This window comes from Dermacentor variabilis, unplaced genomic scaffold (assembly GCF_050947875.1).
Source record: "Dermacentor variabilis isolate Ectoservices unplaced genomic scaffold, ASM5094787v1 scaffold_12, whole genome shotgun sequence".
In the NCBI taxonomy this organism is placed as follows: domain Eukaryota; kingdom Metazoa; phylum Arthropoda; class Arachnida; order Ixodida; family Ixodidae; genus Dermacentor; species Dermacentor variabilis.
The window spans coordinates 41,742,976-41,766,472 of record NW_027460280.1 but is presented as its reverse complement, the minus strand read 5'-3'; the positions used below and the strand labels follow the sequence as shown (position 1 = coordinate 41,766,472).

General features: G+C 42.3%; 2 protein-coding genes across 8 annotated transcripts in view; both read right to left on the bottom strand.

Annotated features, from left to right (window-relative positions):
* Pdcd4 (Programmed cell death 4) overlaps positions 1 to 1,845 on the bottom strand; it is a 63,957-nt gene extending 62,112 nt beyond the window's left edge. Inside the window, exons 1-3 of the mRNA XM_075676838.1 lie at positions 1,186 to 1,845; positions 510 to 622; positions 186 to 299 (exon numbers count right to left, since the gene is read on the bottom strand). Of these exons, the coding sequence (XP_075532953.1) occupies positions 186 to 299; positions 510 to 622; positions 1,186 to 1,474 (516 nt within the window). The 5' untranslated portion in view covers positions 1,475 to 1,845. The remainder of the gene's footprint in view (positions 1 to 185; positions 300 to 509; positions 623 to 1,185) is intronic.
* A 367-nt stretch (positions 1,846 to 2,212) lies between these two features.
* Positions 2,213 to 23,434, bottom strand: 5PtaseI (inositol polyphosphate-5-phosphatase A). 7 transcript variants are annotated; one of them, XR_012824963.1, is made up of 17 exons: positions 23,094 to 23,430; positions 22,319 to 22,360; positions 22,139 to 22,239; positions 20,773 to 20,860; positions 19,628 to 19,691; positions 19,436 to 19,539; positions 14,847 to 14,963; positions 14,692 to 14,747; positions 13,680 to 13,764; positions 13,408 to 13,503; positions 9,734 to 9,811; positions 7,950 to 8,023; positions 7,760 to 7,871; positions 6,737 to 6,811; positions 6,475 to 6,629; positions 6,163 to 6,272; positions 3,269 to 3,404 (listed from the first exon to the last, which is right to left on the bottom strand). XR_012824963.1 is itself a non-coding variant. In XM_075676832.1 (16 exons), exons 1-16 carry the CDS (start codon positions 23,151 to 23,153, stop codon positions 3,269 to 3,271), a joined length of 1,443 nt encoding a protein of 480 aa, XP_075532947.1. In that variant the 5' UTR covers positions 23,154 to 23,434; the 3' UTR covers positions 2,213 to 3,268. The 7 variants fall into 7 exon arrangements, 5 of the variants coding, with proteins under 5 accessions (XP_075532947.1, XP_075532952.1, XP_075532951.1 ...); XR_012824964.1 differs by lacking the exon at positions 6,475 to 6,629 and adding an exon at positions 6,630 to 6,666 and having other exon boundaries at positions 23,094 to 23,428; XM_075676832.1 differs by lacking the exon at positions 6,163 to 6,272 and having other exon boundaries at positions 2,213 to 3,404; positions 23,094 to 23,434.
* Positions 23,435 to 23,497: the final 63 nt, after the last annotated feature.

Here is a 23,497-nt window from a genome sequence, read left to right as displayed (position 1 = left end):
CTAAATGGTCTTGCTAACCACAATACACAACTATTTTCTAGTTGTGCAAAACAACTAAACAATACTGGAAAAATCTTATGTCCCTACACAAACCTGTACACAAGCAAATGTGCAATAAACTGAAGCATGCAGCGCTTGGGATTTACCACTTTGCAAATTCAAAACATTTCAAGCTGGTTACTTACAACAACTTCGTTGGTGTCTCCATGCTCAAAGTATTCCAGCAACAACGGGTAGACTGTAGTCTCAAACTCATCTTCTGTAAGCTCGGGCGTAATGGACTCAAATTCGCAGTTCTCCTGCAAAGGGTAAACTCAGGTTCACGGTTAAACGTGCAAAATCTGCATCGGGAAGGCACGGTTTTGTGATTTGAAGGATAAGTAACGCACTAACAGGCCAGCAAAAGTGCATTACTGCTCCTTCGGAATAGCAGCGACAAGGTTCAATTGGAGAAGTGACACGGATCCTAGCGCTCGAAAGAAGCTGCAAATTGTGCCTCCGGCTATTACCTGGTTGTCCGAATCGTAGTTTGGGTCGCGGACGTCTGACGCCGAGATATCATCGTCCTCGAGCGAAATTTCGCTGCCAGGTTTGCCCCAAGTTCCCTTTCCGCCTGCACCACCTGCGGAATTGACAAAAAAAGATGCTGTCAGCACGAAACAGACGCTAGTTTATGGCTAGTTGCTACATAGCAGATCCAGGCACGAGAATGTACTCTTAATTTATGTCTCAGCCAGGAAATGGAGCTAATATGGCTGTTTCAATATAGTTACTATTAATTCCTATTCTAGCCCATCAGTCACCCCGAACCACGGTCCAAGTGGAATACTACAAGCACGTTGTTCGCTGAACTACTCGAAAGTTCAAAAACAACGACGGGAAAAAAAACAATGCTCCTTCCGTTCTACCACTTTACGATTTCTTGCGGTTCCTGCTGACAGCAAATTACTACAAAGGTCAATTTACCAAAACAACGCGAACGCAGGTAACAGAAATCCAACGCGCATCAGTTGACAAAACAAACAAACAAAAAGTCTGTCCACTGGATAGCCGCCATATTTATATTAACATGGCTCAGGAACGCAGACGCAATAGAAAGGACGCAATTACAACAACTTGCAGGCACATTCAGTCGGCACGTCGGACTCTAATATGCTGTCAAGAAGCGATAACAATGCACTTCACCTTTCTTCGGCTGTCCGCGTCCGTGGCCATTCCTAGGCCTTCGGCTGTTTTTGCGGTACTGGGGGTGCGTCCTGGTGGCTGCTGGCAAGACCGGGCTCACATCCCCGGACGCAATCAGCTTGGAAGGCCGTTTAGCCTTCTTCTTGATCCTTCCATCGTCGAAAGGGTTTTTGATGTCGCTGTCCATATCGGCAGACGCTACAGACTCCCCATCTTCCACGATCAACTGCGGAGCTTCGTGCACACGGGGGACGACTTCGTTGTTGAAAATATCGCCTCCGTTCGACATGGCACTCCTTAATGTCAGACTGAAACTGAAACTGTTGACTTAAGCTTTAGTGCAGCGCCCCTCTCTTTTACTCAAACCTTCAACAAGAGATGCAAACGTGCAACAAACGCTCAAGAGCTCTCACGATGTCCAAACACGAGCAGCAGCCAAACTTATGCCTTACGAAAACCTGATGCGGGAGAGAAAAGCTGAGAGCATGCCGAGAGCACAGTGCTAAGAGTAACAGAAGACAAATCGATACGGCAAAGTATAACGGAAACTGGAAATTGCTCCCGTCCTGATAATTTCGAGGCTAGCGAGCGCTACGCGCAACTCCGCGTGTGAATGAATCTCAAAACACTATTTGCAAAATAAAATGTATGCGAGCGCAAGCGATGCCATCGGTGCTGCCACTTGCTGGTGCCCTTGTTGTATCACGTTTTCTACTACTACCCTGTCCCTCACGTGGCGCCCGGTCTAGACTTGTTTACAAACATATTGAAGCATTTCATAATATTTTCTCGCATGCAAAATTGCAGTTTGCTTGCGTATCGAACATGCATAGTATGTCTTTATTTTACCTCGCATGGCCACGTCGCTCTGTCCGCCACGGCGATCCGGGCTTAGAGCGATACTGGCGGAAACATGCAAGGCGTGTTTGAACCAGAGTTGCGCAAGCCGTCAAAGGCGCGCAACAAAGGCGCGCAACTTGGTTAGTTGAGTTTAAAAAAAAAAAAAAAAAAACAGCGCACACACAAAAAAAGGGTTTGCACCATTTATTGCAATCAGATCGACGATGGCAGGTGACGTCCAAGAAGCCGATGCTTAGAGACTACCGAAAAATGTGCACATATGCAACAACGCTAAAAACATAACTTGACTTTGTGACGATCGTACAGCATCACGGCGCGGCCCTCGAGACCACTGGACGGAACACTGCACTGTGTAACACTTTGTGCGACGCGGCGACCGGCAGTCGCGACGCCCAACGCGCGTCACCGCATTAAATAACGAGAATATCACCTGCAATGGGGTGTAGCACAAGTGGATCAACCATACAAACATTGCACAACACAAGGTCACATGCACACCAAACAATTTTGGCACAACAAATGGATCATAAATAGTAAATAAGTGTGAAGTGGAAATAGGTGATAATACACGCATAATCTCAAGGGGCCCTGAGGGAGAGGCTTAAATAGCAGCCTTCCTACAATAAACGATACTTCGGGAGATTGTAGAATGACTTTGTATACTCCTGTGCAGAAAAAAAAAGGGGTGGGTGGGGTGGGAGGGACTTGATGTAGTCTCCACGATGGTGAAAAATGCTGCAGAAAAATGGCATGCTTTGACACATCCTGCCAGACATCACTTTCCTTGTCATAGCCATTTAGGTGCATGTAATGTCTGCCCCACTGATATTGTGCCCGCTCTTAATTAAAAACAAAGTGTGCCAGCTTTGTGTGGAGAACGAGTGAACATAAGCGGATGTGCAGATGCAAGGTGGCATTAGACATATATTTATGTATATATAAATTTGTGTGTGTACATGTCAGTGTATTTTTGCAATTAAGAGTGCACATCAAGAATTAAAATAACAATTAACTACCCCACATCAAAGTGTGGCACTAAAACTGGTATAAAATGCGCAGCATTACTACCACTTTCAATGCTACAGTGCTGGGGTTACGAATTAGCGAACTGGCACATGTAATGTCAGATCTCAAATTAAAATGGCTTAAAGAAAATCCCAGCTCGACAGCACCTTGCACAGTCTTTACACACTGTTAGCATTGCAGCCATGTCACAGATGCACTAACAAAAGGGCATTATGCTATCGAGTGGCAAGTTCACACAGTGGTTTCTCGGAAGATGCGCACAGGTGAGCCTGGAACCTTGACCTGGATGTAGCGGGTGGCTGCTTCCTCCAGGGCCGGCTTCTGACACGGCTCTGCCACAATGAAAGAGGTGCACATGAGGAAATGTATGTCCACCACAGAGAACACACAGATGGCCACATGTGCAACTTGTGCTCAAAGGCTAGCTGATGCACCGCCCGTCCGCTCAACCAAGGTTCAGTGAAACTTTAATGATTAATTATGCACTTACAAATTTTACCACACAAAACTAAGCTTTCATAAGTATCTACAAAAGGCCTTAATGGTTCATGAGAACTGCTTCTTAGTCTAGTTGGTACAGTCAAACTTCTAATCGTGCTCACAGATCTAATGAATCATTGCACATAACAAAGTACTGAAAATGTTTCTTTTCAATATTACCACATAAGGAATACTATATACTTACAACGAATATCAGATATAACATATAATGAGGTATTTTCAAGGCAGGTGCGACTTCACTGTAACATGGAATATATTTGCTTATATATATTCGCAAACTAAGAGCACACATAAAAAGATAAAGGTAGGCAGGTGTCATCGTCAATGTTTCCACCTTTTTGTATGCTTCAGAAGGACCATCTGTTGGACTAGTTGGTCTATCATAGTCACTTCCAGATACAGTGTAAAACAATACACCTACACACGAAGAAGACAAGACAGACAAGGAGACGCGCTAGTACCAACTGTTTATTTTGATCGACACATCCTTCAATTTTATAATGTGAGCGACGTACAAATGCCATGCCCCCTTGCCAATGCGCAAGTGACAAACAAATCTTTAAAAAGTTAACAATACTGCTACCTTTTTCAAATAACAGAGTTCAAGAAGTCCAGTTCGGCACTGTGCAAAAGAGTAGACACTTTGCTTATACAGATACATGAATTCTTATGGATAAAGAATGCTTCTAAAGAAACTCGAGTTGTGTGGTTTGCAGACTTGCCCAAGATGGTGGTCTCACAAAATTGTGCCTCGCAACCACACGGCGTGATATGGGCAATCAAATGTGCATATTTGTCATCTTTTTCTTAGCTTTTAGCGCATACTTCATTTTGTATGCTGCCTTTTAGGAGAAAATGTCTTTTTAGTCAACATGGTACCTGGAAAGTTTCATCCTGATACATCTTTTACTCTACCTGAAACAACGTCTTTACAATGTCTTTGAAGATAGCCTGTAGGCTCCAGCGACCATTGTTTATTGACACTTTGGTAATTAATTACAGTTCTTTAGGATTTAACCACACATTCTTTAGGGCTCTCACCAGCATCTTAACAAGGTATACTCTGTTCCTGCCAAGTTTCACATGAAAATGTCTTCATGTCTGCCTGGAGCAATAATTGAAATTTGCATGTACAAACAAGATCCATGGTTGAGCTCTTAATAGCTGACACTGTAAAATACAATTATAATATGTAAAAGTACAAAGAAAAAAAAGCAGTGCTGATCAAGGCATCTAAGGCTATAGAACAGTTGAGGTGACAAAAAAAAAACGTAGCAACAATGAGAGGAGTTTACTGCCCACTGTTGGAGCTATAAAAACCCTGCAGAGCTGTGACTTGGCAGCAGCAATGATGAAGTGGAATGCCATTGGTAGATAAAAAATGTCCGCAGCTTGCACTAGTGGTGCAAGGCTGGAGTCAACAGTGGAGCTTGTGATCACCTAGCTTTTACATGGCTTGCCTAAGTTGTTTGTAGGTTTTGTGAGGTTATGGTAGGCTTGGCTAAGTTGTTTCTAAGTTTTGCGAGGTTATGCTAGGTTTTGCTAAGTTGTTGTCTCGGCGGGCTAGATGCTATAAGTTTTCAAGCAGTCGCAGGCTGGGATCGCTTTCTCGGCAATGTCAAGCGTTCCGGTGCCAACTCTCGCGTTCCCTGGACTGAAACTCGGGATCCTCGACTCAGCATTGCCTCTTCTCAGCCGCAGCTTCGGCGCGGTGTTCCGGATTAGCTCGGCAGCGACACATCGCTTCTCGTTTGGCCGTACGGTGCTCTTTCTGGTAAGCCACTTCTTTTTCCTGCATTCAATCTTTCTTTGGTCATCCCATGGCAGCACGTACGCACGGAGCACAAAGGCGAGAGGTGTGTTGCCGTGCCGGCTGTTCCGAGCGTTTAGTCGCCTGTGACCTCACAACTCCGCACCACACATGTGGGGTGCAAGGAGATTACATGGCTCAGTGCTCTCGCAGGTGGTTGCTATGCAACGTGAAGCGGCGCACAGCTGGGCTGAGTTTTCTGGTAATGCTCCACGGAGGAACTAAAAGCTGAAAAACTCCACTGTTAAAACATCACTTGACTATAGTCGCAGGCAAACCCGACACGCATGGGTCCATTTTTTTTAAGGTAGTGCTAACTTGTCAAATGTAGCACTTCCTTGTAAGGAGGGTAAAATGGCAATGTTAGAAAATTAGGATGCTTCTGTCAAAATCTTTCCTTAATGGTATTACACGTAACTCTTCAGATAACTCTTCGTACTGTGGATAACATAATTCAGCACCTTGCAACGCCAATGTAAAGCTCCATTGCAAGGTCACATCTTTCTGCAAGACAACTCATAAAGGTGAGGATTCTAAGTGCATCTTGATGACAAAGCATGCCTAAGCATATGCTGCAGGTAACCCCAATGGCTATTGTCTATGCAGGATCCCAAGAAGATAACAAGCCATGACAACAATCTACTAATGGCAGTGATCTGAATAGAGTATAAATCTTCTAGAAGAGAACCAACACAACTGTGAGCTTAGCCTTGGCAAGCAAAACCACACCACCTCAACTAGATTTCAGTATACTACAAAGGGAGTAGAAATAAACTCACCAACACAAAAGGGCATGTCAAACCTGTTCTGACTGGGTTGTTGACTAGAGGCCTCATGCACCTAGACACGACGAAAAACTCCGACTACCACGCTTAATGCAAACACAATGCTGTAAAAGATAAAAACAAAAACAAGAAAAGTAGTCAGGCTTTCTGCAGCTACGGAGTGGTGCTGAACTCAAAACAGGCTAAACAAAACAACTTTTTGAATACACAAATGGAAAAGAGCAGGGTCTTGCAAACAAAGGAGAATCCCCCCGTCAGCATGCGGTAGCTGGCAGCCAGCGACAAAAAATGGGGGCATCCACTTACACCATGCACAACAGAACGGGGGAGCCATGCACATGTGGGAAGTGGTCACAGGAGGCGGCACCCAGCTGGGCAGCCCCTAAGCAACCTCGAGGACCGGTGCGGGCTGGCACCCTTGTGCGCCTCGCCTTTAGCAACACAGCCCGGGGGGCACGTACCTGCAGCAGGGACCATGCGGAACCACAGCACCACAGGCTGCAACACAAGAGAAGACGATCGCCACTGCAGTGGGCCGGCTGCTCCTCCAGCGGCAGCCGCCGCTTACCTTGTGGTCGCCCATGCACACATTCGGCCCCATTATGTGATACACCACAGATGCCTTGCCACCTTCGTCAGGGCCCTGCACCACAGGAAACAAGTTTGCTCTGTTAGTGCCCCACTGGTTTCGAGGAACTTCCCTTACTTGATCTGAATGAATATGGAGCACAAAGCCATACTTGTCACAAACCCTTGCAAAAATAATACAAACACAATTTCGTATAAACTAAATCAATGTGGATGTGTGCAGATATACAGGCAGTCATGAACGGCATGAAACAGAAACTAAGATATTGGGACTCATACACTCCAGGGAACTTCAGGGAACTTCCCTTACTTCATCTGAATGACTACATTGATGCCTTCAGGTAACACGGGTGGGTTTATTGACCGGTTGCCTTCATGCAAGAAGATCACGTTCTCGTGACGCCTGTGGCAGAAAGGATGCTTCACATCTGCTGCCAAGATCTGCGAGTGGTGGCGCTGGCTAACACTTCCAGGGTTCTACTAGGAAACATAAATACCCATGAAAGTGGATGGGGAAACGACTACGCGATAGCTCAATTGGTAGAGCATCGCACGTGAAATGCGAAGGTTGTGGGATCGTTCCCCACCTATGGCGAGTTGTTTTTTATACTACTTTCATTTCCATGTTTCTTTATTTCATTTTTTAAGCACAAGTAATTCCCCCTATGTTGTCCTTGGTGTCAGTGTTCGTGGGCTTCTTATGGTATGACAGATCATGATGCCATACTTACCAGAAACCCTTGCAAAAATAATACAAACACAACTTAAGCCAATGTGGATGTGTGCAGATATGAAAAGACAGGCAGTCACGAACGGCATTAAACAGAAACTAACACATGGAGACTCATACACTCAACTACATATATCACGAAACCGTACTTATGAAAATTTGAATGTGTACGATTTTATAGCAAGCATACAAATTCATAAGGTCAATGGCTACTGTGCACCAAAGATGATAGAAACTGAAAACCAATAAAGAAATCAGAAGTAGGTTTCTCACCGTGTACACCAGGGTCTTGGCCGATTTGCTGAGCAAAATGCGGTCACACCAGGCAGGACAGCGTGTCCGCATGTAACTGCGGGGACCCGAGGACTCCTCTTTGAATGGATAGCTGCAAAACACCATTCAAGGCATGCTCACAACATACAATACAAGGTACAGCTACGTGCAAGTGCCACATCTGACCCACCTTGGCGGGAAGGCAATGTCAAATTCAAAAAGACGGTCCTGGAACAGGCTCGGTTCTTTGTCATGCTCTTGGAGCTGTGAAAACAAAAACCTCAAGCGTTGTGGTAATGTCTTTACCAAACTTCAAGTAAACAAAACTTTGGAGTAGCAAATGTTTCACTTCCTTTAGTAGTAAGCAATTTTGCTTTGCAGTTTGGATTTAATGGCATCTCTTGCACATCACGCACATGCCCCATCATGCCTCCACAATGAGAAGCCATGTGGAAGTAGTAAGGAAAATGCATTGCATTCATTTGTCAAACCAGCAATTTGCAGAGGAAAATTGGTGCCACAGCTATGGACTTAACAATACAACCAGTTCCGTAAAATTTTCATTGATTCAAAGATAATGACCAAAGGTGGCCGAGCACAGGGAAACACGAGGACAAGATGCACCAGCAAGCACACATCGCCACCCTTGTAAGAGATAATGTTTGCACATACATTCATTAACGCAATAGCGTTAAAGGCCCCGCATTGCAAAAAATTGGGTGTTGGCGGCAGCATTGACCGTTAGAGTAAAAACATCCCGAACCAAGCAGGCCCTCCATGTGGCACATAGGCATTACTGAACCAATTGAACTTCTCAAAGTAAAATGCACCCGGAAATTTGTGAAGTGCGACTTACACACAACCTACAGATCTGATAGTGTCAGATTGTAATTTGAATATGCGAGAGAACATCATTTTGTTACACAGAAACTCTCAAACATAAACCCCTTTTCCAACTGCCGTTTGAGGTCTGTCTTAGTAGGAGTGGCATGCCCCGCTCGGTTCCTTGCAACACCATCCAGATGGTGTTCACCTCCGCATATCCGTGGTGCCCGCCATTGGGGGGAAGGAAAAATAAATAACCAGAAAGCTTGTCTTTGTGCAGAGCGTTCGCCGCCAGCATTTCCAGGAAAACATTATGGCTACATAAGCTGCAGTTGCCAGGAAGCATGCGAAGCTGTCTGGGATCTCTGAATGCTACCACATTCCACTCCCAGAGTGAAGGGTTACTTGATAGGTAAAAATATGTAAATCTATACTTTTACTAACTAAACTTTAATAAAATTAATTATTCCATAAAAATTCAAAATTTTTTGTGGATTACACGTATTAAAGGCAAAGCTTAAGCACCCAAGTTTCTTTTTGGCTTGTTTTACAAACATGAAAGCAAAAACTAATTTTTTGTTGACTGAACATGCCGTTAATTAGCTCACACTGTTTTGTATCAACGTAAAAACAGGGCAACTTCATTCACTTACTTCGGAATTTGTTTTAAAACCCTGATACGCTAAGGCATACTACTGCTTAAAACTCTAATACTTCCCCTAAACATCTTGGTGGTTTTCACTTTCAGAGCACTTCAGCAAAAAGATACGTGAAGGCAAAAGCAAGGTATACTATCAGCATACCTTCAAACGCGAACAAGCTGGAAATTACTTTAATGCATCGTTTTGCTTCCAGGTTTACCTGATTTTGTAACTGCGGCTTAATTCAGCCTCCAAAATGTATACTTGTGAGTACTCCATGTTTAGAAACCGGCTACAGAGTGATCACAGATACTTTCATGTAATGACATGGAACAGGAATTCTGCTCACTTATTTCCTTTTCATGTTTCAATATATGGTTATGGTAGACAACAACAAACAAGCACATGAAATGCTATTGCAAGCTTACACTTTCTAGTCATGTCCGCCTTTCAGCTGCTTTTTTTAAAATTAACCAGACACAAAACACATCTGAGAAGGAGCACACACCCATTTTCCGTCATTTCGGTAGAAAGCCTCCTCATGGTCTTGAAGAGAGAATACTTTCCTTTCCACTGTAAGCACCACCTGCAATGCACCAGCCAATTTACTACCCAAGAAAGTGACACTGCACTTAGTGTGAACCTTCCCTTTCACATCCATGACACCATATTTTCAAACAGATGCTCTTTGTCTCACTGCTTTTTCATTCATCCTAACTTGAGTCACTTTCACAGGTTAGACAGTGTTAACCTGAAATTTTTTATTTAGTTGTAGACACCTTGGTAGCCTGGTAACTCACTGCATATTTTCTGTGACTGAAGTAAACCGTGACCTATTCTATGCATCACCTGCTGCAATGGCTGTTGAGGTTTGCTTCTTTATTCTTTATTCGGAGATACCCCGCTTTGCCCGGGGGCGTGCAAGCAGGGGGGTTACAACTTCGAGAAAAAGACATTTTCATTCGTACAGCACACTTGGTCACAAGATAATCGATTCCACTCTGTTACAGTTCAGGCAAAAAATGAATTAGCATAAAGGTTCGTTCTAGTTTGGTATTCTCGAATTTTAAAGTCTTGATCTGTTCTCTTAAATACAAAGTACGGTGGTTTAATATAAGTGTCTCTATTAATTCCGGTTTTGTTATTATATATGCTAAATAGCAATTTTAGACGCAGTTTTCTTCGGCGAGACGAGAGCGCTTCCCATCCGAGCTCACTTTTCATTGCTGTGCAGCTCTCCTCTTTCTTGTATCGTCGAAGAACGAACCTTGCCGCTCTGTTTTGTATTCTCTCGATTTGGTCGATAAAGGTTTTCTGGCGAGGGTCCCAAACACAACACGCATACTCCAAGATCAGACGAACGAATGAAATACATATAAGCAGTATTTTTTAGGGCAAAAGGTGAAGATTTCAAATTTTGCTGAATAAAATTTAGCGCTCTGGCAGCATTTGCAACTACATTCCCAAGCTGTATTCAAGGGGTCACTCCTTGAAGCTCTGATTCACATTAATAAAACTATTCTTCGTTTAAAATGAGACAGCTTGTTAATACCAGCAAATCCCCTCATCTGCTTGACGTCATGTCACTCAAAGAACAAGATTCAATAGCAGTACACCACAATATTGACACGTGTACTTGTCTTTATCGGGCGACACGTTTCAGTGCCTAACAAATGTTATCGCACAGTGCAGGACGCGCTTGCATGTGTGGGAAGTTTCTGGAATGTTATCGATGGATCCATCCACTGTCTGTGACCGAAACTTGTGTAATCTGATTGCATGTGTGCGCGACGCGAATAATGTAGAACTTTGTGAAAGGCGCGCGGGTCCCAGCAATTAGTGTGGAACATTCGACGATTGACGTATAAAAGCCGACACGCTTGACCCATTGATCAGATTTTCGACGATCGCCGACTGTGTTGACCGCTCTCATTGTGCTTTAAGTGTAGCCTGTTTTGTGGGCACAGGTTCGCCCAATAAAAGCTAGTTTTGCCTTTCACAGTATTGCTACTGTGTTCTTTGACGTCACAACCACAACACAATAACACAAAACTTCATCTCACATGAAAATACCTTCGTTATATATCATATTCGTCATAAGCATATCAGCCGACAACAGCGAAAAATTAATGGTCAGGTATGTGAAGAAAAGAGAAAAAGAGCAAGTGTGATGCCTCTAATGGGACAGCACAGAGTCTCCTTGCAACTTTGGTGGCCTGCAAATACGCTGCCATATATCGGCATGGCATGGCGGCATGCAGATACTTTACATGTGAACAATGCTAAATTGCAAATGCGCTTTGCTAAGTCGTTAATTTGTATGCAACCACGCAATTGGTGTGATCCGTGTGAATTGGCTTGCTAACTGCAATCGAGCAAAGCCAAGCTGTTCACCAAGATATGCACACATGTCCAAAATATGCTATCTTAAGTTGATCTGGCCAAGTATTATACATTCGTGCTACCAAAATACGCATTTTTAGCTCCGAGAAAACAAATGCTTGCTTCGCTGTAACCAAAATTGTCTCGGATCGTGCATCTTCGGTTTTGTTACAGCAGTAGAATACTAATCCAAATAAAGGATAGCGAACCAAATTTTATATTTACTTCATTATATTTGTGATCATTATATAAAGGTTCAACACTATGACAGACCGGCTAGTGACACTGCGCAGTATTGACATTTTGCGCCTTTTCTGTACCCCCTGCAATGTAATATACGGCTTATTTCAAATAAAAGAAAAAAATGTGGGGTTTTACGCGCCAAAACCACTTTCTGATTATGAGGACTCATTATGAGGACTCGTAGTGGAGGGCTCCAGAAATTTAGACCACCTGGGGTTCTTTAACGTGCACCTAAATTTAAGCACACGGGTTTTTTCGCATTTCGCCCCCATCGAAATGCGGCCGCCGTGGCCGGGATTCGATCCCGCGACCTCGTGCGCAGCAGCCCAACACCATAGCCACTGAGCAACCACGGCGGGTTGGCATATTTCAAATCACCATTACTATAATTTAACTTCAGAAGTTCTCAACTCCACTGAAATCACTTATTCTATGGTCATTACTGTTGCACTAATGTAACACTTCATGCATTAATACACAAGGCCCCAACTTCTTACAAGAGAAATCTATGTATGCAGCTAGCTTACGAGTGCTGAAGTTTGCATGTTTTAACACTGGAAACTAATTTCAAATAAATTCAGAGCCCAAGTGGAATAGGTACAAGTGTAGTGCCAGGGCAGATTTCTTGCTGGTGGGAAGTTTTCACTCCAGAAACAATACGCATACTGTCTTACTGGTGCCATTTAGGGCTGTTTCATTGTCATAGTGTAACAACCATGTCTGTTGCTTTAAATGGAAGCACTACTGGATCCTCTTGTAATATCTTTAACAAGGTTAATGAAAACATTGCATCTCGTTAGTAAGCATAAGACATCGTAACATATAATAAACATATTACAGGTGTATTTCATGCACAGACTCATCAAAACATGCAGAAAAAAGAATGCACTTGCAAAACGCTGTCATAGGTTAAACTAGTCTGGCAACAACATGATACAAGTTCAAAGTGGCACCAGTCTTGAAATATGTCAAGAGGCATCAAGGCATTTAGGTTGTGTCATGGTGAGAACAGATATGGCTGACACCACATTTGTGTAATCCATGCAAATAAATTTTTGTAGGAATCATCAGCACAAAAGCTGGTCAAACTGCGACTACAGTCAGCCACAGTGGTGTCATAATCTGTGCAGTTCAGCAAGAAAGAAAAAAACATTTCAGCAATGCTGTGTACTGCCAATTTGACCAATCATTCAGTCAGCATTGGTCCCATGTTTACCTAACACATAACTTGAGTACTCCTTGAAGCTTCTGGGAATGTGCTCAGCAGCGATTCTTAATTGAGCTCCCTGTTTTAAATGAGCAATATATTGTAGCCTGTTCATTGCAGACAAAATGCCCATGGGCTGTGGTTTGTAGCATTATGTTCAGCATCTCAACATGGAATCTCAACTACCGGCGGGAAAAGTTTCAAGCTCAGAGTGACTGATTTTGCAACCATGTCATGGCACCTTTAAAATGTGCTTTTGGTATAATTTCCAACAAACAGAACCAGAATCACAATGCAGCTATTTGCAGGAGCAGCCCAATAAAGCAACGCATGTGTCACAACAATCCCACCTTATTCTCATCTTTAGGATCCCTGAAGAGAACTTTTGTGACATCTCCATTTTTGGCACTTTTCACTTGAACTGGAGGGGCCTTATCTGTAACTTTCTGCAAGAACAATACATTCATTCAGAAGAAGTAGTGTGCATGTTTTTTCAAAGGAAAAAAATGCCAGCTAGAAAAGGTATGAAGTGAATGCGACTTTCAGGGTTATAAAAAGCAGCAGACACTGCAATAAGAACAAGTAAAATAAAGAGTAATGAAATATGAGGGGAGTACATCACCTCTATGACGGCCTGCGTGTCAAGTCTAAAATTGAAGTCTCCAAAGATGAAGAATGGAACATTTTCATACTTGTCATTCTGGATCCTTGAAATAAAGCACACTTATCCTCAGTCTAATGAATATGCAAGCAATAACCAGATCAGCATGACATGGCATTACTGTTAGGCTAAGTTCTTTTCCTTATTTTTGATGAAAAATTGAAAATAACCAAGAAAGTTGATAAGGCTAATCCACAGTGTGTTTCTTGAATACATGCAATGGTAATGCACATTTTGCAAAAGCAGTCTTCATAAACAAAAACTCCAGGAACTTGAGTGTTTAATTGTGCAGTTTTCCAATGAAGCCATGAATAAGAGTAAAGCTATAAAAGTAAGTGAACCAGCTGAAATTGTGCCAGAGTGATACAAAAAGGCAAGAAAGCCGACTGGGTGCGGTGCTTTGGTTAGTTCACGCTACATGTTAGAAGCCCCACGTTTCCTCCTGCATGCTTTCCTTCTTACATCTCACTTTTCATGAAATCATTGCAAATTTAACAATGCTACTTCTTTTTTTTTCTCCACCTTTTCACTGGCTGCATTCTTGTGTTATTCACATAAAATGGGATCGCTATATCCCTAGAGAGACATTGGTAGATTGCAACAAAGGTACTGCACCAGCTGCCATTGTGGACAGTTGTAGGAAAATGTAGCCATGGGGGTTTGGCTAAGTCAAAGTGCACCGCCTCAGATGAGAACAAAAGAACGAGGGGCAAGCACACACACACACACATCAGAAAGAGTGTTTTTATCTTCTTTCTTTGTATGCGTCCTCGTGCAGAGCAACGTTTTTGAAATCTAAGAACAAAATGCCCAAAAATCAGCATTGTTCAATAAAACAGGTTTCTTCTCTACAGTGCCTACTAGATTTTAGTATTTTGCGATATAGTACAAGTTTTGCAATATGCCATAAAACTTGATTTTTTTGTCCAATCTTATAACAATGCAATACAATCAAATATGAGATACACTTTACCTGTTTAAGGTGTAGTCAAGTGCTCCTTGTCTATTTTTTGTGTAAGAAGACGGGAACTGGAAAAAAAAGGAGAAAAAAAAAGATTTGACAAAAAAAAAAAACTTTCAATTTCAAGTGAAGCTTCAATTGGCAGGCCACATGTGCTCTAAACTCACACATTCCATGGCTATGAAGTTTGATTCATCATGGAAAAGATGGATATTGACTAGGTCAAATATTGTGCCTTGCAAGCTCCACCTTGTTCGCATAAAGCCTTTTCTTGACCACTTGCACTGCAAAAAAAAAAAAAAAATTTCTGCCACCCTAAGAAAGAAATTAAGGGATTGTTCACAATTAAAATGTTCTCTTCAGTGGACATCTTCAGTAATACTGCATTATGACCTACAATGGCAAATTAAGTGACTCATCTAGCAATTCTAGGGATTTAGAGCTGGCACACTGGCAGACATGCAACTGATTCCCTTTGTTCACGCAGGTTTTCGCAAGTCTTGGAATCACTTTCTGGCTTGGTGTGGTTGTCGGCGGCACAGAATTTTATTATGACCAAAACCGAACTTCAGCGGTACTTTCATCTTCGGCGGGTATCACATCCCACGACTTGTCAAGCCACATCGACAATTCAAGGCCTATTATCTTCAGTGCAGCGCTCACCATGTAGTGGAATTTGAGTGATTACTATTGACTAATCGCCGCTGGAAATCGAAGCCCACGTGACCAAAGTGGACACTATATAGATTAGCAACGCTACTGCCTCGTGGGATTTGGAGCCGGCACACTGGCAGACATGCAGCTGATTCCCCTGTTGTTCACGCAGGTTGGTTTGCATTACCCTATTCGAGTCTCACAGCTATTGTGTGCATTGTCGGCTCCTCCCACTATGGTGGTTGCTGATGATTATTGTCGTAAACAAGTGCGGGCGCCTCGAAGTAGGTCTTTTCTATTTGTCAACAGATTTTTGTACATGTTCCTGCTTTTGTTACTTTCCGGCGATATCAAACTTAATCCGAATCCTGTCGAAATGGAAATATTGGAAAGCCTGCAAAAAAGGGCAGACTGCAATCTTGAATAAGCTAGATTCTATTGAATCCAGGATCGCCATACATGAAGGAATGATAGAGGACATAAAAGGCAGCCTTGGAGCAACTAAGAAACAAATTCAGGACCTTGGTAGAGTAGTTGCAGAACATAAGGATGAACTTAAGACTCTTCAGAAAGTATTCAGGGACTTGCAGGTTAAGAATATTGACTTAGAAAACAGATGTCGAAGACAAAACCTTTTGTTTTACGGAGTGGATGACAACAAGGCGGAAACATGGGACCAATCAGAGGAATTGATTAAAAAGATCGTTGGCGACAAGCTGGGAATTGAAGTTACATCACTACAAAGGGCACATCGGATTGTTGTATACCGGGAACAAAAAAAAAAAAGAGGCCGATTATCGTAAACCTCTCTTCGTATAAAGAAAAAGAAGAAATTTTGTCCAACGCAAAAAAATTTAAGGGGTCAGAGTTCAGAGCTGATCAGGATTATGCGCCAGCTACTCGGGAAGTGCGAAAGCGATTATGAGAATACAGTAAGGCGCACAAAGGTGAGAAAACAAAAGTTAAACTGAATTTTGATAGGCTTACTCTTGGTGAAAAAACTTACGTACGGGATGACAAAAAGAAGGTAGTTGCTCCACTACAAAGAAAAAAAAATGATGCTTGCCAGAAAAAAAGGTAACGCGGCACCCAACCTGGTCGCTGTTTTAATAAACTGTCGAAGTGTAATGAATAAGATGGAAGAATTGACAGGACTAATTGAGTTGGTGAGAGCTGACGTAGTTATTGGCATGGAATCGTGGCTGAACCATGATATCGGCGATTGTGAGGCGTTTCCAAGTGAATTTGTTGCATATTGTAGAGATAGGCTGAGCCATGGGGGTAGTGTATTTTTACCTGTGCGAAGTTCCCTGAAATCTGCCGCCTTAGACATCTTGTGTGATGTCGAATCTGTTTGGTGCACAGTTACCCTAGACGATAAGTCTTCATTCACCATAGGTGCATTTCACCGACCACCGAACTCTGACCACAATACACTTCAATCGCTGAATGAATTTATCTCAGAAGTTTCAAGCAGACCTTTCATTCTTGCTGGTGATTTTAACTTGCCAGACTTAGAATGGCGTGATGGAAAATGTGTAAGCAGCACTAGGTGCCGTGTAAACATAGAAATGAAAAATTTACAATTTTGGTCTTATTCAGTTTGTTACTTGCCCAACTAGAAATAATAACGTTCTAGACCTCGTGTTCTCAAATTCCCCCAGTTTGGTGAATAATGTCAGTGTTATTCCAGGTATCAGTGACCACATGGCAGTTGTTGCAGACATTAAAAAAGAGAGTAGAAGAACCTTAAGTTGTGCTACAAGAAAGGTTTCTCTATTCAACAAGGGTGACTACTCAAGCATAGCTCAAAAGCTAGAAGATTATTTGCCCGTGTTTGAGTGCCTTGGTGAAAATGATAGAGTAAACGATTTATGGTTTAAGTTTAGGGATACGGTGTTAGCCCTTGTGGATAAGTATATACCTGCAATACAAGCAGGCAAGATTAATAAATGCAAGAAGACATGGATGACATCAGGTATTTTGAGAGAAATCAAGAAAAGGCAACGAGTTTTCTGTAAATTAAAGACGACTGGAAGCAGTGAGCACGCGAAAGAATTAGAAGCATTAATGGAGCAGTATAAAACAAGTGTGCAAAAAGCAAAAGGGAGATATTTCGAGGGGCTCAACAATAAAATGGAAACTGATCCCAAGTCATTCTGGCATTTATATCAAGGAGTGCGGATCTGATAATGTTGGAGTCAGCGAACTGAATTTTAATGATACGGTTATAGTTGATGAGGAAGCTAAAGCCACATGTATAAATACGTATTTCCACTCCGTGTTTTCACCCAAGCATTACGCCCCTTCACAACCACACCCAAGCACGTTTCCACTTATGCCGCCGGTGGAACTGAGTGTTCGCGGTATACGTTCTCTTCTTGAAAGCCAAGACTAATCCAAAGCAGTTGGTCCTGATGGCATCTCTCCTCGTGTACTGAAGCGATGTGCTGCGCCCATTTCGGTTTACCTTTACATAATTTACACGCCCTTCAACAGGCACTTTACCCGATGATTGGAAAATTTCCCATGTTGTTCCAGTTCATAAGGGTGGCTCAAAAATGGATGTAACAAATTACCGGCCCATTTCGTTAAAATCAATATCATCTAAACTTCTTGAACATATCCTATTTAAGCACATATTGACCCATCTTACAGATAATAATGTTCTGATAAATGAGCAGCACTGTAATCGCAAGGGTTTTTCTTGTACCACGCAACTTGTAGAGTTCTTCCATGAGCTGGCTTCCAACGTTGACGAGGGAGAGCAAACAGATTGAGTGTTTTTAGATTTTCGAAAGGCCTTCGACACTGTGTCGCACTCCCTTCTCCTCATCAAACTGCAGATTCTAAATTTTGACCAGAATGTACTAACTTTGATAACCAATTACTTGTTCGACAGGCTTCAATGTGTGCTTTTAAACGGGAGGTGTTCATCCTATGTTGGTGTCTCATCAGGCGTGCCACAAGGCTCCGTCCTTGCACCGCTCTTATTCCTTATTTTTGTTAACGATACTTCTGTGGGTATTTCGTCGCGTATACGTTTATTTGCCAACGATTGTGTTTTATATCAGCAGATTAGGAACGCAAGTGACGGCATTTCTCTGCAGGACGATTTGGATTGTATTACAAGGTGGTGCCAGAAGTGGCAAATGACGCTGAATCCAAAAAAGTGTGTGCACATGCGTGTTTCAAAAAGAAAAAAGAAACAAATAGAAACAGCTTACACCATAAATATGTATGTGAACTACCGAACCAACATGCAAATATCTTGGCGTTGTTTTATTGCATGATTGTTCATGAAATGCTAATATTCATTATGTTGTTGGTATAGCAGCAAGGGCTCTTAACTTTATCCAGTGGAACCTAAGATGGGCACCCAAGAATTTAAAGAATACAGCCTACCTCACATGCAATAGGCCGATTTTGGAATATGCATGCCCTGTATGGGACCCGCTGCAGGCCAGGTCTATAGATAAGCTTGAAAATTTTCAGAAAAGAGCTGCGCAGTTTGGTTTAGGGCGGTACAAGCGGACAGACAGCTGTACCGCTATGAAAACGGAATTGGGTTGTGAATCGCTTTCTTTGCGCAGAAAAAAACTGCAGTTGAAGTTTTTCTTTTGTGTTTTTTATGGCAACACTGGAATTGCTTGTAATAACTACCTTGATGAACCCAATTACATATCCAGTCAAAATGACCACCGACACAAAGTGAAAGAGTACCGTGCAAGGACAACTATGTTTTACAAATTCCTTCTTTGTGATAACTATCAGGGATTGGAACCAGCTGCAAGTGACGCAAGTGTGCTGTATAGATGAAGTGTTTTATTTAAGTCTGTAACCCCCCTCCTGTAACGTCTTTTTGGCAAAGCAGGGCACTCACCGAATAACAAACAAAAGAATAATATTATCATAAGAAAAAACATTCAGCTTCGTTAATAATTGAATTGGTTACGTCAACTATTTGAAATGCTAGCATGTTCATTGCTGCACTAATTGAGTATGATAGAAAACAAAAGTAAATGCTCAGGAGATAAATAAACAGCTTAACAGCAATAAAATTTAAAGCTGATGCAGCTATACAGCTATATGAAAAACTTACCTCTGGAAACAGTTCCTGGGGAAACTTAACCTTTTCTTTGGTGAACACCTTCTCTATGTTTCCAGAATGAATCTCCTTTGCCATGACTGGTCGAAAGCAGCACTCTGATGATGCATTGAGAGCAGAAAAATAAGAGCCCAGTATAAAATGAAAGCCAAGATAACAATCTTCTAGGCACACCAGATGGCTCACCTTGAAAATCCCAGATCTGGGGGTTTCTCAATGACTGATGGACAAAGTACAAGTTGCCCAAGGCCTACCAAGAAGATACAATGCAGTATGTCATGGGTGAATTGAAATAACATATCAGTACTTTTCACTCATTGAATAGTGCAAACAATGTTTAATTTGTAAAATCAGTACCTTGCATTTATAGCCCTATACAAATTCCTAATATTATTCAACTGCAATGAGCTTTGTGCAATGTTAAGGCACATGTCAATGAACAGAGTGTGACACACAGTTCAAGTTGTTCACACAACTAATCCTCCCCAGACGGCAAAAGATCAACTACAAAAATTATGTATTGGTGAACAAATTGTTTACAGTTTACCTTCAAAAGCAGCACAACATAACACTTTAGAGAGTGTGCTTTAGGAACAGTACCACTGGAACAACTGCAATGTACAGCTGCTACTCAACAGGTACGCACAGCATTTATGCTGCAAAACAATATCTTTAGCGAGAAACAATGCCACCTCACAGCTACTAACCATGTGCAACACTATTAAAGTTCCCCTGCTCCAACCTGAAGATCCTTGATTCTCAACATGTACGTAATGCAACTTCTTATTGCCTTAATCAAGTATTTCAGATTTCCTTGCTGCATGGCGTTTCTCTACACACAGAAAAAATGATTTTTTTTTTCAATTCCGTTTTTTTATGTACTTTTTTCTACTACTCTCTTGGTTTCCTCCATCTATCAACATGTTGCTGCCCATTTTGTAAACACCACCAAAGGAGCATCAACACCACTAAATAGTATATTCTTCTCCAAATATATTAGTCTGCCAAATGGGATATTTTTCCGAAGCTTTTCAATAATGCATGGTTTTTAATATGCCCGTTCAATTGAACTCGCTTATTGTAACAAGAATTGGCTAAATTTATCATTCTCTCTTGGGGGTTTAGGTCTACATTCTGTGTAGTGTTTTCAAATCAAAAGCTAATTTTGTTAACACTGAACACACATGAAACACAGAGCTAGCACACACTGCTGGATAATACAGACTCCATTCCCAGGACACTGAAAAATTCAACATTAGATTCAGTTCAATATTGACATGCCTGGCTTATAGGCCTGCTCCAGATGCATGATTCTCCAGCAAGAAACTCACCGTAAATTTTTCTACACAGGAGAAGTCTTCGTCCAAGAACACTTGGACTGCTGTGTAACTTGAGAGCTCCTCGCTGCCCATGAGAGTTCTGTGCAAAGAACATACCTATCTAAGGCTGCAAATTTACAGTCTTGCCCGCACTATAATTCCTTGACAGAATAGAATATAAGTACACTCCTTGAGTTTGAAGTGATGAAAGCAGTGCCTTGACAGAGCCTTACGTGGAAAATAGAAAGCCTGTTTCTACACATGAGGTTCATACTCTAAAGCTAACATGATTGTGATAACATCATTAAAAACACACCATATTCCAACCAAAACTATTCCCGCAACAGGTTTCCAGGACAAAGATCCCCCAGTAATATAACTTCAACAATACCTATGCATTTTCTCTACTTTTTTATTTTTCTGAGAATTGAATTCCAAGAGGGTCATGAATACTGAGAGATAAATAGTGGTTTGTCTAAGAAAACAACATAGAATGGAGCTGGTGTTGCTGTTGAGTAAGGCATATGTGATTAATATTCAAGAAAAACAACAATATGAAAGCAGGTATGTGCAATGTAATAACATAATACAAAGCATAATATTAGAATTCCGACAGCAGAAAAAAAGCTATAGAAAGCATGGAGTATTTGTACATTCCATCATAAATACTGATACCCACTGTACAAATTTACGAAAAAAAGGCTGAGGTGCTTAAATATGTTTGCAGATTAGACGAGTAAATGATAATTGATTTTGTGTATTTTTGCATTCACTGATGTCAGATGCCTTTCGATTTCTTCGTTTATGCAAGAACATTACCCCATGCACACACATCCACAACATTTTTTCAATACTAGTGGCACTGTACTGCTCTTTTGCATTCCTTTTTCGTTTCTAAGTGCATGACACAGTAAAGCCAAGAGGGAGAGCAAGGGACTGCATGCTGGAATTGTAAAGATTTCTGACAGCAAGAAGAGAAATTTCATACATTGTTATAAAAGCACTGAACAAGCCTTAAATCATATGCAAAACTGAAACAGTGTAGTTTAGTTTACAAATGATTTGATTTGCATACGATTAAGTTTGTACACACTTAAGTCTGAAGATTTGCTGTTCTCTCGGGGCCTCCATTCATGGTTGCTCTAAACAACTAATACTGACAAAAGTCAGAACAGTCAGTTTGCTTTTGATATCCTCAACATGAGCCTGATATGCTTTTGCAATTCATGTCTTTCAGAGCAGTATTAGGAAGACTGTTGCTAACCTTCTTTTGGGACAGCTAACGAGCTCACAAGTTTTTTGACATAAGAACCCCCCAGACCAGAGCAGAGGCATTAAACAAAATTTTTCAGCACACTTACTGTGGTACACCTCTCACCTGATGAAGTCGGAAACGTGGGGCATGGTCCTTTCGTAGTTTTTCCCACCTACTTCTTGACAATGTAGAGCCAAAAAACTGGGCTGATACTGCTTCACCGTCTGCACATCATTTAGCAAGGGCCACTGTTTGTATTCAAAAACATGACTTTACATCCTAACTATACAGTACATTACCTACCCGAAGGAACTCGCCTATCCATCCCGGCAAAAGCGTTCGAGGCTGCGAATGGACGTGGAAAACAATCAGAGGGGGCAAAGGAACAAGAAACGGTATATTTTAGCTCTACCGCTATGACATTTGGCCGCGCACGGGAAAGACAAAGTTTCTAGCGACCATTCCTGCGTGCAGCGAAATGCTAGGAAAGAGCATGCAGTGTGTGTTTATGCTACCAGCAAGACAGCAAACAATTATTGGTGCACGAGCAGCTACAACCAATATCACCGGTTGAGAGTTTCTCCAATCTGACGACCATAATAATGCGTGCTATCAACAGTGTATTTTTATCTCACGATCTGGGGCGGGGTGCTACGCTCTCCGACGATGCAAGCATGACTGAGTCGCATATATTTATTTGTGCTGCTCTGCGGGAGATCAGGCGTCCCACCGACATCGAACGTCGACTAGTGCAAGGACTGGCTTAATTGCCCGCATTTTCGACGAGCGTGCGTTTTCGCGCAGGTGGACAAGGTCCGCTCGTCTACCCGCTAATACGTTTAGTACAGAGACTGTTGCAGCTGCACAGCGGCAGTTCGATCGGTTGCATGAATCCGTGCAACTCGTACGGGCATACAGTACGACGCACGTAATAGCGTTACGGAAGCAGCAGGCACGCATTATTCCGCACTTTAGCAATATAAAAAAAAAATCATCAGCCAAAACGATTCTCTTCTTTTCCCTGCTGCTCTTTCACGGAGCTCTGGAAGCTGGAAAAATGCACGCAGGCCTTCCTTACCTCTTCAAAGATGGATCCTACGTTGGCCGTGACTAGAAGCACCGGTATGTGCTCGCCCATTACTGTCCTTGTTCACCTTTCCTGGTATGGCCGTGTGGACAGAGGAAAACAAGGTGCGCTTACGGGAGGCCCCCAGAAGCTCCCATGTTGAGCCTGCCGATCAGCCCAGAGCGAATTCGTCCATGATCACAGTCCTCTTCCTAGCGGAAGCGCACAATCAAGCCCGCCCACCGCTCCTGACGTCAACGACTGTTTGGGCAACTATGCGCCTGCGTCTGCTTTCGCTACGCTATGGTGGCTTGTGCCAAAAGCGCGCTGTAAACAGAGTGCATTAAACACCGGCTCGATCTACCTTTTTCTCTCATTTTTTTTTTCACCGGACCAATTCCTTAAATAGGAGACAA